The 14331-nt window shown below is 52.5% G+C and overlaps 1 protein-coding gene across 5 annotated transcripts in view; it reads left to right on the top strand.

The window, feature by feature from the left end:
- The window catches only part of Bcl11b (BCL11 transcription factor B), a 91867-nt gene extending 78212 nt beyond the window's left edge, over window positions 1–13655 (top strand). For all 5 annotated transcript variants that reach the window (XM_047542140.1, XM_047542138.1, XM_047542139.1 and 2 more), the window contains one exon: window positions 6814–13655. In XM_047542140.1, coding sequence (XP_047398096.1) covers window positions 6814–8861 — 2048 coding nt within the window. In that variant the 3' untranslated portion in view covers window positions 8862–13655. The remainder of the gene's footprint in view (window positions 1–6813) is intronic.
- The last annotated feature ends 676 nt before the right edge of the window (window positions 13656–14331 follow it).

Here is a 14331-nt window from a genome sequence, read left to right as displayed (position 1 = left end):
GTGTGTGCAGGCCTGAAGGACCGCGTCCTCTGGGGCAGCTCTGGGCTTGGGGGAGGGTAGTGGCAGAGTGGTGGCGTATTGTGCTGCTCAGTGTCCCCTGGATCCTGGTGTGCTCCTGTGGCTGCAATGTAGCTGCTGCGAGGCTGGGTGGTGCCAGATGGGTCGCGTGCCCTCGTGCCCAGGAAAAGGGGCGGTTTGAGTGTCGAGCTCCAGAGGTGGCTGGTGTGTGGGGCAGGGCTGGCTGAGGATCGGGGTCGGCCATGCCTGGGCCCTTTCCTGGTGGTGATGCCTGCAGTGACACTGACCACGGAAAACACAGAACACCAAGTGACAGGTCAGCCCTGCGTCTCCCTGCTTGACGCCCTGCGCACCCAGGGTCTGCTGCCTGGGGACCCCGTCTCGGGTGCTTCATCAGGACGATTCCTCATCCCACAAGGAATCGGCCCAGGTGTCGTCTTCACCGCACAGACGAGGACCCTGAAGCTCCTTGGAGTCCAGCCACCCGGCCATAGTGTCCTGGCTCCAAAGCGCGTCTAGGGAACACGGGTCCTGCTGGCACAAGCTGAGGAACACGCCGGACTGCAGGCCACGCAGGGTTTGGAAGCACGTCGGTCTCAGGCACCGCACTGGGCAGGGGCCCAGCCGCCGGTCACAGCAGCTCAGACGTGTCCTCAGGGAGCTTGGAATCCAGGCAGAAGGTGATTTTGAGATGAATGATCCAAGGCCAAGAAGGTCCTCTGGAGTTTGCTTTGTTCCTTTTATAAGTGGTGACGGTGTTGTAGTTCCTGGGAGTGTGAAGGAGAAGGCAGGCCAGGTCCGAAGCCCGGCACGGAACAGGCTCCAAGACCCCAGTCCAGCCGAGCCCTTGAATTCCTCTCTCCCCCTCTAGCATCACCCCAAATTTTCATTAAGTGACGGAGCTGGTTATTAGGTGCTCCCTGCCTGCCCTGGACTGTGAGCTGCATCCCCAGCCAGGTGCCTCACACATGTGGCACCTCAGCTCCCGCTTGTCCCGTGAGTAAGTGACAGGCAGGTGAGTGGTCACTGAGCTCAGCAGGACACAGTGTGTTACTGCGTGTATTCATCCTTGACTGCTGTGATCACCCGCTGCCTGGACTTAGGTGTGCTGGTGTCCAGAGCAGCAGAGAGGCTCAGACACACCTGATTTGGTAATGGCTGGAGTTCTGGAATGTGGAGTTCAAGAGGATTGAAGGTCTGGAGCAAGCGTGCAGGGATGGATTGGTGATGTCTGCCACAGGCACTGGTGTTGGAGAATGGGTCTGTTCTCCCATCAGGGAGCAAGTACTTATTATTGGTCCTAGTAGCACGGTCACTTCCACCATGGCAGCAACACCCTCTCTGGACTACTCGTGGAAGATTCTTCTCTTCTAAACTAGCCACAACTGTTATTTTCCCATGAGTCAGCATGATTTCATGAGTTATTGAAGTTCTAACCCCAAACAGCACATCTCGACACTTCCGTTGGCACTTGGGCTGGCATGAAAGGTAAAATACCAAGGCATGCAGTTTCCCTTCCCTGATCCCTCGGCTCTGGAGACCCCGAGTCTGCAGGTCTCTCTCTGGGCCCAGCTCTTATCTTGACAGTGCCCACTGGCCAGGAGTGTGGCCTGGGTGGGCCCCTCCTCTCCTCAGTCCCCAGCTTCAGAGGCCATTTGGGGTGAGGGCCTCTGTGAGCTCGGCTCAGGGATGGCCAGGGAGTGGATTTCCTGCAGGTTCACTGTACTTATCGCCCAACTCCACCTTCTGCTGAGGAGGGCTGAGAGTGGACGGGAGGCATTTGGAACGAGCAGGGTGCCTTCCGGTTTTAGAGGCGACTGCCCAGGAACAATACAAACACGACACTTTACGTAGACCTCCAAGGTGCTCAGTTGACATTTTCTTTCCAGCATCATGAAAAGGGAGAAGGTGGTCATTTTCTTCACTTTTTGTGGGGATGGCTCTGGGCCGTGCCTTCTGTGAGCAGCGGCAGACTCTAGACGAAGGTTAGGCCTGCGCCTGCAAAACCAGCCCAGTTTTTGCGTCCTTGCGTCCTGGGCATCCTAAAGGAGCTGCCTCCGGTCCTCCTGGGGCCTGGCTTCTTGGTCCTAGACTCAGCCACCCAGTATCTTGTGACCCCCTCCCTCACTGGGTCCCCTGAGTAGCACATGGCACCCACTGGGCTTGCTGGCTCTGTGAAGTGACTCCGCTTCTTCTCCCTGGGGTCAAGGCCTGTGGTGGACCTGACTGGGGTCCATCCAAGGGACTCAGTGCCTTCACACAGTGCAGCGGAGGAACCCCTGTTCTGACCTCTGCTGTGACAGAGGACAGTGAATCCCTCCAGTGGCAGGTGCTGTGTGCGGGGAAGCAAGGGGTCCTGCTGGGGGCCAGTGGGCCTGGCCCGGCTGCTTTCTGGCGGTGTGACCTTGTTCTAAGCCTCGGCGTCATGTGCCAGCGGGCACAGCCGGTCCTTGCCTGGCTTCCCTCTGAGGCCGCGGTGAGGAGTCATGAGATGAGCTCATGCCGGTAGGACGCTCTGCAGCTGGCCGCAGGGCCTGCGAAGCCCGGACCTGGTCCTCTCCAGCAGCCTGGGCGCGGGATCTCTCACAGGCCCCGCGCCCTTCCCTCAGGTGTCAGTTGGCCTTGAGGGCCAGCGCTCTCGATTATGGCCTTTTCATTGAACAATAATTCAATTAAAGGTGTGCTTTTTATTGAACACCCCGATGCCTTTATTGGTATTATTAGAGTAGCCGGCATCACAAGGAGGAGCCATCATTTAAATGCTCGTAAAAAGAGGCTGGAAGCAGAGGGAGAGCAACATGGCAATGCAGGAGTCCAGTTGCCTGTCGGCTCCCAAGCGTCACAATAAAAAATCATGTTTTCTCAACGTTTGCAAGTTTCCACTTCCCAGGAACCTCTAACGCACGCGACCGGCTGCACTAAAATTCCTCCAGGGTTTCATTACTGCCCGAGTGGCACCGAGCGGCTTCCCTGAAACACCCACCACCAGGTACAGGACGGAAAACAAGAACCCAACCGCATGGAGCCCTCCCTGCACCCGAGGGGCGACATGTCACTCACAGCCCCCCCGCATGCCGCAGCCCTCTAGCAAGGCAGGTGTGTCATTTGTGTACTGCTGATGAGGACATCAAGGCTCAGAGGGGTTAGGGGACTCGGTTGGCGACACCTGTCTGGGAACAGGGCAGAGGGATTAAGCACTGTCCAGGGCTCTTGTAACCGAGAGGTCACTGGGAGGGCTTTGCATTTGAGACGGATATCAAGGGGATGGCTTCAGAGTCAGCAGAGCGAGAAGGGCCAGTGTGGGTTCCTGCCAGTGGGCACCAGGAAGGTCTGAGAAAGGGGGGAGGAAGGAAGCCAGCAAATGAAGACAAGACCCGGGCCTGAGTTCTGGATCGCCCCGTGCCAACCCGCCAGCAAAACACAGCTGACATTCCAAGGTCTGAAGGCCAGGCTTGATATTTCTGGTAAAGTGCTTCTGAACAGTCCAGGCCCCGACCCGTCTCTGTTGGAGCCGTAGCAGCAGCAGCAGCCGTGTGGTGGGAGCGGAGCCTGTCTGGGACACTAGCAAAGGACTCTCCAGCTCCCCAGGGGCAGGTGGCCCAAGTTCGAGGAGGGCATGATGCTGAGGACAGGTTTAGTCCCAGGAAGGACGGCCTGCTGTCCTAGGGTCTTCTGCTGCATTTAAAAACCAGCCACCTGTGTCTCTGGGCTTTGTTTAAAAATATTGAGTGTTTGAATTGAAAACCATTCTGAGTGGCTCTTCAAAGACTTTCTGGCATTCTGTCCTTAAAAGTGAGCAGCTCCCCTGCCAGGGGCCACTTATGGCAGGAGATAACCAGGAAGTCATTTTATTTAAAAGGGGGGGAGTCAAAGGAGTTGTCTAGGGAGGGCCTCTGAGCGCTGGGAGAGTGTTAGATCAGGTGCCATCAGATCCTGGGGAGGCCATGGCCTGCGGTCAACCTTGCTGTTCACACAGGGCACTACCATCCAGAGTGGCTCAGGGGCTCTGGTACAGAAAGCACTTACCCTGGCATGACAGGTGGCCCCAAGATCCCACTGGTAAACAGAGCTCTTGGTTACCTCACGGTGAATTCCGGACAGGTAACTTCCTCCCGAAGCTGGAGTTTTAGAAGTGTCCTTTTTTTAAAAAAAAAAAAAAAAAAAAAAAAAAAACCAACAAGACGTGGAATTGTGAGCTTTTTAGAACAGGCAGCTACATGCTTCTCAGCAGTTGCCATTTTGAGTTAAAAAAAAAAAAAATGTGATCGGCCATTTCGGCTCTCAGGCAGTCTTCATCCCCTGCCTGCCTAGGACCTCTGCATTTTCCTCTGATATACCCCATTAGCCACAGAACTTTCTAGAAAATGTGTGGCCACCAGATCAAGAAACAGGAGCTACCCAAGGAAGCAGAGATGATGGAGGAGAGATGGGGGGAGGGAGGCCCGGATGCAAACCATGCAGAAGCACAGTGGCTGTGGGCCATCAGCACGTGAGTTAGAGGGGCCGAAGCCGGGAAGGGTTATTGTGTTATTAGCTCCTGTGTCTGGAAGGGACTTTCGTTTATCTTCTTACTTATTGCTTACTTACTCTGTCTTACTCCTAACAGAGAGTGTGAGGAGTCCCCTAAGTATGGCTTCTGACTGGCTGGCTCATGAGCCGTCTGAGGTACTGTGTCCCCTTCCCAAGAACCTTTTCCAAGAAGCCGAGGACAGGAGATGTACCCCCGAGAAACCTGTGCCCCCACTGCTAGTGTCTGCAGAAGGGGTGGGGCATGGCCACCAGGGCCTGTCCACCCTCTTCCAGGTGGGGGACATTCCCTTCAGGGGGTCCTGTGACAGGACCGGAGTCACTCAGACACGGGGAGAGGGAAAAGGCCCAACCCCCTGGAGATGAAAATAGCCTCAGACGTTCTCCTTGCACTGCTGTAAAGGCGAGGCGAGGCTGAACCTCAGGATTCTGTTCTGCCCGCCTCTGTGTCTCTGGTCTTCTCTCCACCAAACAGACACAAAGCGAGATGCAGGTGGAATGATCCCTGAGTGATCACAGGCACGGAAAAGCACGTCCTGGCTTCCAGCACTGGGTGTCCTTTGGGTCTTCTCTGCAGCCTGGGGAACCTGTGCCCTGCCCATTGGGTGACTTCCGTGACACTGCCCACGTCGGGCATGTTGAGAGGTCCTAGACCCTCGGAGGCTGGCAAGCCCAGTTTGTGAGAGAGGCAGACTCAAGACCGAGTCCCTCTGGTGGAACTCAGGGCACATGTCCCTGAGCCACGTGCCTTTTAAAGATGGTTTCTGAAGGACCGTTAAGGGGGCTACAAGCACTGCTAAGGGTGTGCCCTCCAGGAAAATAAAAACACGCTCTGTGCGGGATTCCAGAGTCCTTCAGTTGCCTGGGGGAGCAGCGAGGACAGGGACTGCTTTGCCCTTCCTCCGTGGGGCGCAGTGATCTCGAGCATGTTGGGCTGCACAGCGCCTGACCTTAATATCTGCATTAGATTTTCCAGGTTCAGGAAAGTTTGAATAAAGCAAAAGGAGCTTTTCAGGACTGCAGTTGCCGTGTCTTGCGCCCAGTCTGGGAAGGGATTCCTGTTCTTTTTTTCCTTCCCGGCTGGTGCATCTGATGGCGGAAGATGGCCTGTCTGCGCCTGTCTCGCTTATGCAAAGTGTTAACGGGGCTCCGGTTGGCAGAGCAGCCAGCTTCAGCAGAGGTCGAGGAGGCCAGCCGTGAGATGTTCCAGATGAAAGGTTCAGCCTCCATTTTGTGACTGCCCCAATGATGGACAAAGACGGTGACATTTTGGCTCAGTGCCACCAGAGTCCACTACAATTTGCTGCCGATGTCACCAGAGCCAGTTTCTAACAAATCAGCCTTTACAGCTGTTCATCCTGATGGCCTGTCAGACATGGCAACGGTCTTTCATTCCTTTAGGCCAGTGTTCCGACGGGGTGGGGGAGGCTGAATTCCACACCCCAACTGTGCTCGAGGACACCGGCTGGGGACAGCTGTTGGGTCTCTGCGGCACTTTATTTAGGTTCTGTTTCTGCAGACACTGGTGTGGGAAACACGGGAATTTCCTATGGCTAAATGGCAAACGTTGCAAAGGTATCACAACCATCTCTGCTCAAGAAAAAACAATTTTTTTGCAAGACAATAGTTTGATTTGTTTCTGTAGAACTACCTTGAGTCCGATGCTGTCTGAATCAGTGTTTCCCCAGGGGAGGTGGAGAAGTGATTTTGCCCTGCAGGGGACATCTGGCTGTGTCTGGAGACAATTTTTGGTCTCCACCTGGAAGGAGGGGTGCTCCTGACATCTAGTTGGTGGAGACCCCACAAAACCTAGGACTGCCCTGCTCCCACCCCAACAAAGAATCATTGAGGTCTAAATGTCAGTAGAGTTTGGGTTGAGAAACCCCGTCCTCGATGGCCTTCCATGGTTGAGCTTTCCACAGTCCAGCCTTTGGTAGTTCCATTAGAATAAGGCTTTTCTACCTGCACACTCTCATCTGGTTTCTGAGATAAGAAGAGCACCCTAAGGACAGGCAAAAGCCAGGCCTACAGAATGGAAGGAACTTGTTCAGACTTGGTCACCAGGGTCCCCGTATGCACACATTCAACTTCTTCAGTAGCCAGCCAGGTGGAGACAGCCCAGCAAGGCCTGCCTGGAAGTGGCCCCTCAGCCTCAGGTCGGAGCACAGGGCTCTTGGTCCTCCAAGTGCCCACAGGTCAGTGACCCCGCGGTGCCCGCGCCCCCTGCCCCTTCTCACGCTCTGCCTTTCTGTCCGTGTGTCTCCCCAGGTAAAGATGAGCCTTCCAGCTACATTTGCACAACATGCAAGCAGCCCTTCAACAGCGCGTGGTTCCTGCTGCAGCATGCGCAGAACACGCACGGCTTCCGGATCTACCTGGAGCCCGGGCCGGCCAGCAGCTCGCTCACGCCCCGGCTCACCATCCCGCCGCCGCTGGGGCCCGAGGCCGTGGCACAGTCCCCGCTCATGAATTTCCTGGGCGACAGCAACCCCTTCAACCTGCTGCGCATGACGGGCCCCATCCTGCGGGACCACCCGGGCTTTGGCGAGGGCCGCCTGCCTGGTACGCCGCCGCTTTTCAGCCCGCCGCCACGCCACCACCTGGACCCGCACCGCCTCAGTGCCGAGGAGATGGGGCTCGTCGCCCAGCACCCCAGTGCCTTTGACCGAGTCATGCGCCTGAACCCCATGGCCATCGACTCACCTGCCATGGACTTCTCGCGGCGGCTTCGCGAGCTGGCAGGCAACAGTTCCACGCCGCCACCCGTGTCGCCCGGCCGCGGCAACCCTATGCACCGGCTCCTGAACCCCTTCCAGCCCAGCCCCAAGTCCCCGTTCCTGAGCACGCCGCCGCTGCCCCCCATGCCCCCCGGCAGCACTCCGCCACCGCAGCCCCCGGCCAAGAGCAAGTCGTGCGAGTTCTGCGGCAAGACCTTCAAGTTCCAGAGCAATCTCATCGTGCACCGGCGCAGCCACACGGGCGAGAAGCCCTACAAGTGCCAGCTGTGCGACCACGCGTGCTCGCAGGCGAGCAAGCTCAAGCGCCACATGAAGACGCACATGCACAAGGCCGGCTCGCTGGCCGGTCGCTCGGACGACGGACTCTCGGCTGCCAGCTCCCCGGAGCCCGGCACCAGCGAGCTGGCCGGCGAGGGCCTCAAAGCGGCCGACGGCGACTTCCGCCACCACGAGAGCGACCCATCGCTGGGCCACGAGCCCGAGGAGGAGGACGAGGAAGAGGAGGAGGAGGAGGAGGAGCTGCTGCTGGAAAACGAGAGCCGGCCCGAGTCGAGCTTCAGCATGGACTCGGAGCTGAGCCGCAACCGCGAGAACGGCGGCGGGGTGGCCGGGGTGCCGGGTCCCGGGGGCGGAGTGGGCAGCGCGGCCAAGGCGCTGGCCGACGAGAAGGCGCTGGTCCTGGGCAAGGTCATGGAGAACGTGGGCCTGGGTGCGCTGCCCCAGTACAGCGAGCTGCTGGCCGACAAGCAGAAGCGTGGCGCCTTCCTGAAGCGCACGGCCGCGGGTGACACGGGCGACGACGACGACGCGGGTGGCTGCGGCGATGCGGGTGCAGGAGGCGCGGTGAACGGGCGGGGCGGTGGCTTCGCGCCCGGCGCTGAGCCCTTCCCGGGCCTCTTCCCACGCAAGCCGGCCCCACTGCCCAGCCCGGGGCTCAACAGCGCGGCCAAGCGCATCAAGGTGGAGAAGGACCTGGAGCTGCCGCCTGCCGCGCTCATCCCGTCCGAGAACGTGTACTCACAGTGGCTCGTGGGCTACGCGGCGTCGCGGCACTTCATGAAGGACCCCTTCCTGGGCTTCACGGACGCGCGCCAGTCGCCCTTCGCCACGTCGTCCGAGCACTCGTCCGAGAACGGCAGCCTGCGCTTCTCCACGCCACCGGGGGACCTGCTGGACGGCGGCCTCTCGGGCCGCAGTGGCACTGCCAGCGGTGGCAGCACGCCGCATCTGGGTGGCCCGGGCCCTGGGCGGCCCAGCTCCAAGGAGGGCCGCCGCAGCGACACGTGCGAGTACTGCGGCAAGGTGTTCAAGAACTGCAGCAACCTGACGGTGCACCGGCGGAGCCACACCGGCGAGCGGCCTTACAAGTGCGAGCTGTGCAACTACGCGTGCGCGCAGAGCAGCAAGCTCACGCGCCACATGAAGACGCACGGGCAGATCGGCAAGGAGGTGTACCGCTGCGACATCTGCCAGATGCCCTTCAGCGTCTACAGCACCCTGGAGAAACACATGAAAAAGTGGCACGGGGAGCATTTGCTGACTAACGACGTCAAAATCGAGCAGGCCGAGAGGAGCTAAGCGCGCGGGCCGGGCGCCCCCACCTGTACAGTGGAACCCTTGCCAACCGAGAGAATGCCGACCTGACTTGCCTCCGCGTCACCGCCACTTAGCACCCCGTGTGTCCCCGGGGCCCAGGGGAGGCGGCACCCCAACCTAACCTGTGTCTGCGAAGTCCTATGGAAACCCGAGGGTTGATTAAGGAAGTAAAAATTGTGGAGCCTTTTAACTGTGCAATAATTTCTGTATTTATTGGGTTTTGTAATTTTTTTGGCATGTGCAGGTACTTTTTATTATTATTCCTTCTGTTTAAATTCCTTTAAAAGATTTTGTTGGGTATCCATCCCTTCTTCATTTTTTTTTTTAACCCCGTAGTGGTCTGAGCAATGACTCGCAAGCAATGTAGAGGGGAAGCATATCTTTTAAATTATAATTTTTTTTGGGGGGGGCGCTGCTTTTTTGAAATTTAAGCTAAGCATGTGTAATTTCTTGTGAAGAAGCCAACACTTAAATGACTTTTAAAGTTGTTTACTTTTTTATTCCTTCCCCCTTTTTTTGGTCCTGAAATAAAAAGTGGCATGCATTTTTTAGGCTTTTTATTTTATTTTTTGTTCTTTTTTTTCGGGGGGGGGGGTGGATGTACAGCGGATAACAATCTTTAAAATTGTAGCACTTTGTTTCAGAGTTGGAATGGAGATGTAGCACTGATGATGTTCTGAGTCCCAGAGGCCTTTTCTGTGTTGATGTCAATTTTCACCTTGTATAGGGAAAACAGTGGGGTGGTGGGGGAGACACCCCACAAAGTACTGCTAGAAAAACCCTTTTCGAGGGCTACCCTGGGAAGAGGCCCAGAGCATTCTGAGGTGGTGCATCCACAGCAGAGAGCACCCTTTTCTTGGAATGTGGGTGCGCCCCGGGATGCCGTCTCTGCCCTTTGCTGTAGAGTTGTCTGAAAAAAGTGGGCTGAGGGGACTTTATTGGGTAGACGGTGGTGGTCTTCAGTGACACAGAAAGGGAGGAACCAGTGGTGTTCTTTCAGGCTTCTTCTGACTTGTCGACTTCTCTTTTACTCACCCCCATTCTATCAGTCCCCAGCGTCTGTTGCTACACGTGGTGATTGATCATTTCTCAAGCAGACAAAAGCCTTGATGGAGAATTGAGGAAGTCAGTGCCCTCTTACTCAGTGCACACTGATGACACTGTAGGGACTGGGGGAATATCTTGCAGATTTCTGTTCCCTCTCCTGGAGAAGCAGAGGAAGAGTTCCATCCGAAGGTGCCCAGCGCTACTTCCCGATTATTTTTTTTCTCGGATTAGGTTGGAAGGTACTAACATTGGACTGTTAATATTAGACATTTGAATTCTGTTGACCCGCACTTTAAAGCTTTTGTTTGCATTTAAATTAAATGGCTTCTAAACAAGAAATTGCAGCATATTCTCTTTGCCCAGAGGTGGGTTAAACTGTAAGGGACAGCTGAGATTGAGTGTCGGTGTTGCTAAGCGTGGCATTCACAATACTGGCACTATAAAGAACAAAATGAAATAATAATTTATTGGACAGTTTTTCTACTGCCATTCAATTTGATGTGAGTGCCTTGAAAACTGATCTTCCTATTTGAGTCTCTTGAGACAAATGCAAAACTTTTTTTTTTTTGAAATGAAAAGACTTTTTAAAAAAGTAAAACAAGAAAAGTACATTCTTTAGAAACAAAGCCACATTTACTTTAAATTAAAAAAAAAATCCTGGTTGAACATAGAGGACATGGAAATGCCATAAGACCCAATGAAGTGAAGAAATAAACCCAGCACAACCTTGGCCATCCATTAGCTCTGTTATCCTCCGCCCCTTTTGTTTTTGGGACAACGCTGCTTAGATGTGGAGTAGAGGTGACTTACTGCTGAATTAAAACCCGAGTGACACAAGTTGATATCGTTGAACAAAAAAACGAAAAACAATTCAGGAACAATGGCTAATTTTTTCTAAAGTTAAATTTAGTGCACTCTGTCTTAAAAATACGTTTACAGTATTGGATACATACAAGGGTAAAAAAAAATTGTGTGTATGTGTGTTGGAGCGATCTTTTTTTTCAGAGTTTGCTTAATAGGTTATACAAACATGCCACAATGGCTGCGTGTATATTGTTTTCTTTTGGTGACGGGGTTTTAGTATATATTATATATATTAAAATTTCTTGATTACTGTAAAAGTGGACCAGTATTTGTAATAATCGAGAATGCCTGGGCATTTTACAAAACAAGAAAAAAAAAAACTTTTTTCTTTTCCTTGAAAATGTTGCAGTAAAATTTAAATGGTGGGTCTATAAATTTGTTCTTGTCACAGTAACTGTAAAGTCGGAGTTTTAGTAAATTTTTTTCTGCCTTGGGTGTTGAATTTTTATTTCAAAAAAAAATGTATAGAAACTTGTATTTGGGGATTAAAAGGGGATTGCTACACCATGTAGAAAAAGTATGTAGAAAAAAAGTGCTTAATATTGTCATTGCTTTGCAGAAAAAAAAAAATCACATTTCTGACCTGTACTTATTTTTCTCTCCCCACCTCCCTCTGGAATGGATATATTGGTTGGTTCATATGATGTAGGCACTTGCTGTATTTTTACTGGAGCTTGTAATTTTTTAACTGTAAGCTTGTCCTTTTAAAGGGATTTAATGTACCTTTTTGTTAGTGAATTTGGAAATAAAAAGAAAAAAAAAAAACAAAAACAAAACAGGCTGCCATAATATATTTTTTTAATTTGGCAGGATAAAATATTGCAAAAAAATTTGTATGTTAAGTCCTATTGTACAGGAGAAGAAAGGTTGTTTGACAACCTTTGAGAAAAAGAAGCAAAAGGAAGTAAATGCTTTGGGTCACAAACCATTTTAGTTGCATATATTTTTGTCAGAATTGGCCTGCGCAAGAGCTGTTGGCTTTGGGCTTCCGGGTGAATGCCCGACCTCACATCAAGGCTCCTTGGTGTGGCCACAGCAGGCCGGATGGGAAATGCTTTATTTGTGTTGAGTGGAAAAATCAGTTTTTGTCAAGATGTGGGTGACATTCCACACAGTCCTCCCTTCCTCTAAGAGGCCATTTGAAGATGGCAGCTGCAGAGGGGAGCCAGCAGGGTGGCCTGCCTTCTCTGCTGTCACTGCATGGCGCTCACCACCACCTGTCCCGCTCTTGAGAGCAGAGAGGAAGCAAACCAAGCTGCTTTAGTCCTTGAGAAAACAGGAGACAGGCAAGACGTGTGGGGGAGGAGCTGGTGTCAGTGGGGTCCAGCTGGAGCCCTCTGCCCTGAGAGACCCCGCAGGTGGGGCTGAGGAAGGGGACCCTCGCACCCAGGACCTTCCGTTCCGTCCGTGGTGGTCTGCTTTGCTCCCCTGCTTCGCTGCTTCTCTCTCCGAGACCTGCATTCTGTCAGTTTCCGACTGCCGAGGGCCTGGGATGAATGAATTCGGTGCCTTTCCATACCTCTCCCTCCTCTGCGTTGCCCCTGCCTCTGTTGGTCCTTTATCTGTTCATTTCATTTTTATTTAATTTCTTTTTTTCTCCCTCTCTGTCCTTTCCACTTCTTTTCTTTCTTCCTTCCTTTCTTTCTTCTTCTTCTTCTTCTTTTTTTTTTTTTTTTGTAAAGCCAAGTAGCTTTAAGATAATACATTGGTGGTTTTTTGGATAAGGGAATAATGCATTTTTAACAAATACCTATATCAGGAAGCCATTTTTTTATTTCAGGAAATGTAAGATCCATTATTGCAGGTTATAAAAAGATAACCAAGCATCCTTCTGGGCAAATCTTTACCAAATGCAGAAATCTTTCTTCTGGGAGCTTTCTGTTTGCGCTGCCCGCCCCCCTTGCCACTTACCTGCAGGGTTAAAGGAGGGGGAGGCAGAGGGCCATAGAGCTGAGATTTCAGTTTCCTACCTGCTTGAGCCAAAACCCAGCGCTGCCCTTCCCCCGCACAGCCCTCCTAGCTTTGGGAGCCTCCACCGTGGTCCTCCTGTGGCTATCGAAGGCTAGCCAGCGCTCACCAGCTCAACAAAGTCACCGGAATGCCGGGACTAAGCCATCCTAAAGCACAAGGGTTGTCTCTGTGGACTGCAGAGAGAAGAGAGCTTTGCTTCTCTCGTGGTTAAGCAGTGACCCAGTGAGAGGCCTCCAGCCTGGGTGACCCAGCCGACCTCAGGCCGGGTTCCACACTGCCACAACTTTGCCCAAAGTTGCCCCCAATTGGAACCTGCCACTTGCCATTGGAGGGTCTTTCATGGGGAGAGGAGACTGAATTACTCTAAGCAAAATGTGAAAGCAAGGACATCAGCCCTTCATCCCAGTCCGTCAGCCGAAGGTTTTTTGAACACAGGCAAATCCGTGATTTTGGTGCTCTTTGTACCTCAGCCCTGCAAAGCAAAGTTACATTGATTTCAGTCGTTTGCATTTGTACCGGCAAGGCGAAATATTTTTATTACCTTTTCTATTACTTATTGTATGAGCTTTTGTTGTTTACTTGGAGGTTTTGTCTTTTACTACAAGTTTGGAACTATTTATTATTGCTTGGTATTTGTGCTCTGTTTAAAAAACGGGCACTCTTTTTTTTTTTAATTATGGATAAAATGTTGAGATGACAGGAGGTCATTTCAATATGGCTTAGTAAAATATTTATTGTTCCTTTTATTCTCTGTACAAGATTTTGGGCCTCTTTTTCCCTTAATGTCACAATGTTGAGTTCAGCATGTGTCTGCCATTTCATTTGTACGCTTGTTCAAAACCAAGTTTGTTCTGGTTTCAAGTTATAAAAATAAATTGGACATTTAACTTGATCTCCAAACCTTGTCCTTTTCTGTGTCTTTTCAAGGTGGGGAGTGGACAGCTTATTTCCAAGGGTGAACCGAAGGTCTTTCTCCATTTTCCTGCTGACCCAAACCTTAAGTCAGTCCTGGAGGGGAGGGAACAGTGGCCCAGAGACCAACAATTCTCTCCTCTGGGGAAGCAGTGTGGTTTAGAGCTGTGTGCCCTGTTTGCACACAGGAATTTCCCAGGAGCTTTTAAAAAATCTCCATGTCGGGATAGCACTGAGGCCAATTCCATCAGAATTGCTGAGGTTGGCACCAGCATTTTTGAGTGACCCAGGTGATTCTCTGATACAGTCAAGTTCAAGAACAAGTGGCTTAAAAGAAAGAGCCCCGGTCTGGGAATTGCTACTCAGGTCTAGCTTAATTCGGCCAACCTTTCCTGAACACCTAGCAAGCCGTCCAGGAATCAACCAGAGGACAAGTCCCTGCCCGCAATGGCTGTGCACACTTGGGCAGGGCCTCTTAGTTTCCTGTGTATAAAATGAAGCCTCTGAACATCCATGAGTTCTAACAAAACCACACAGGAGGTCTCCCTTCCCTTCCCTGTGCTGGTTGTTGATACGGTTGTGGAAGCTTTCTTTGGGAGTAATCAGTCGGGTATTGCAGAATGAAGTGGTTTGAACTTGGCCTTCCCGGTGCTGACCA

The sequence above is a fragment of the Sciurus carolinensis genome, chromosome 2 (assembly GCF_902686445.1).
Source record: "Sciurus carolinensis chromosome 2, mSciCar1.2, whole genome shotgun sequence".
Taxonomy (NCBI): domain Eukaryota; kingdom Metazoa; phylum Chordata; class Mammalia; order Rodentia; family Sciuridae; genus Sciurus; species Sciurus carolinensis.
This window is presented reverse-complemented; position numbering and strand designations above follow the sequence as displayed.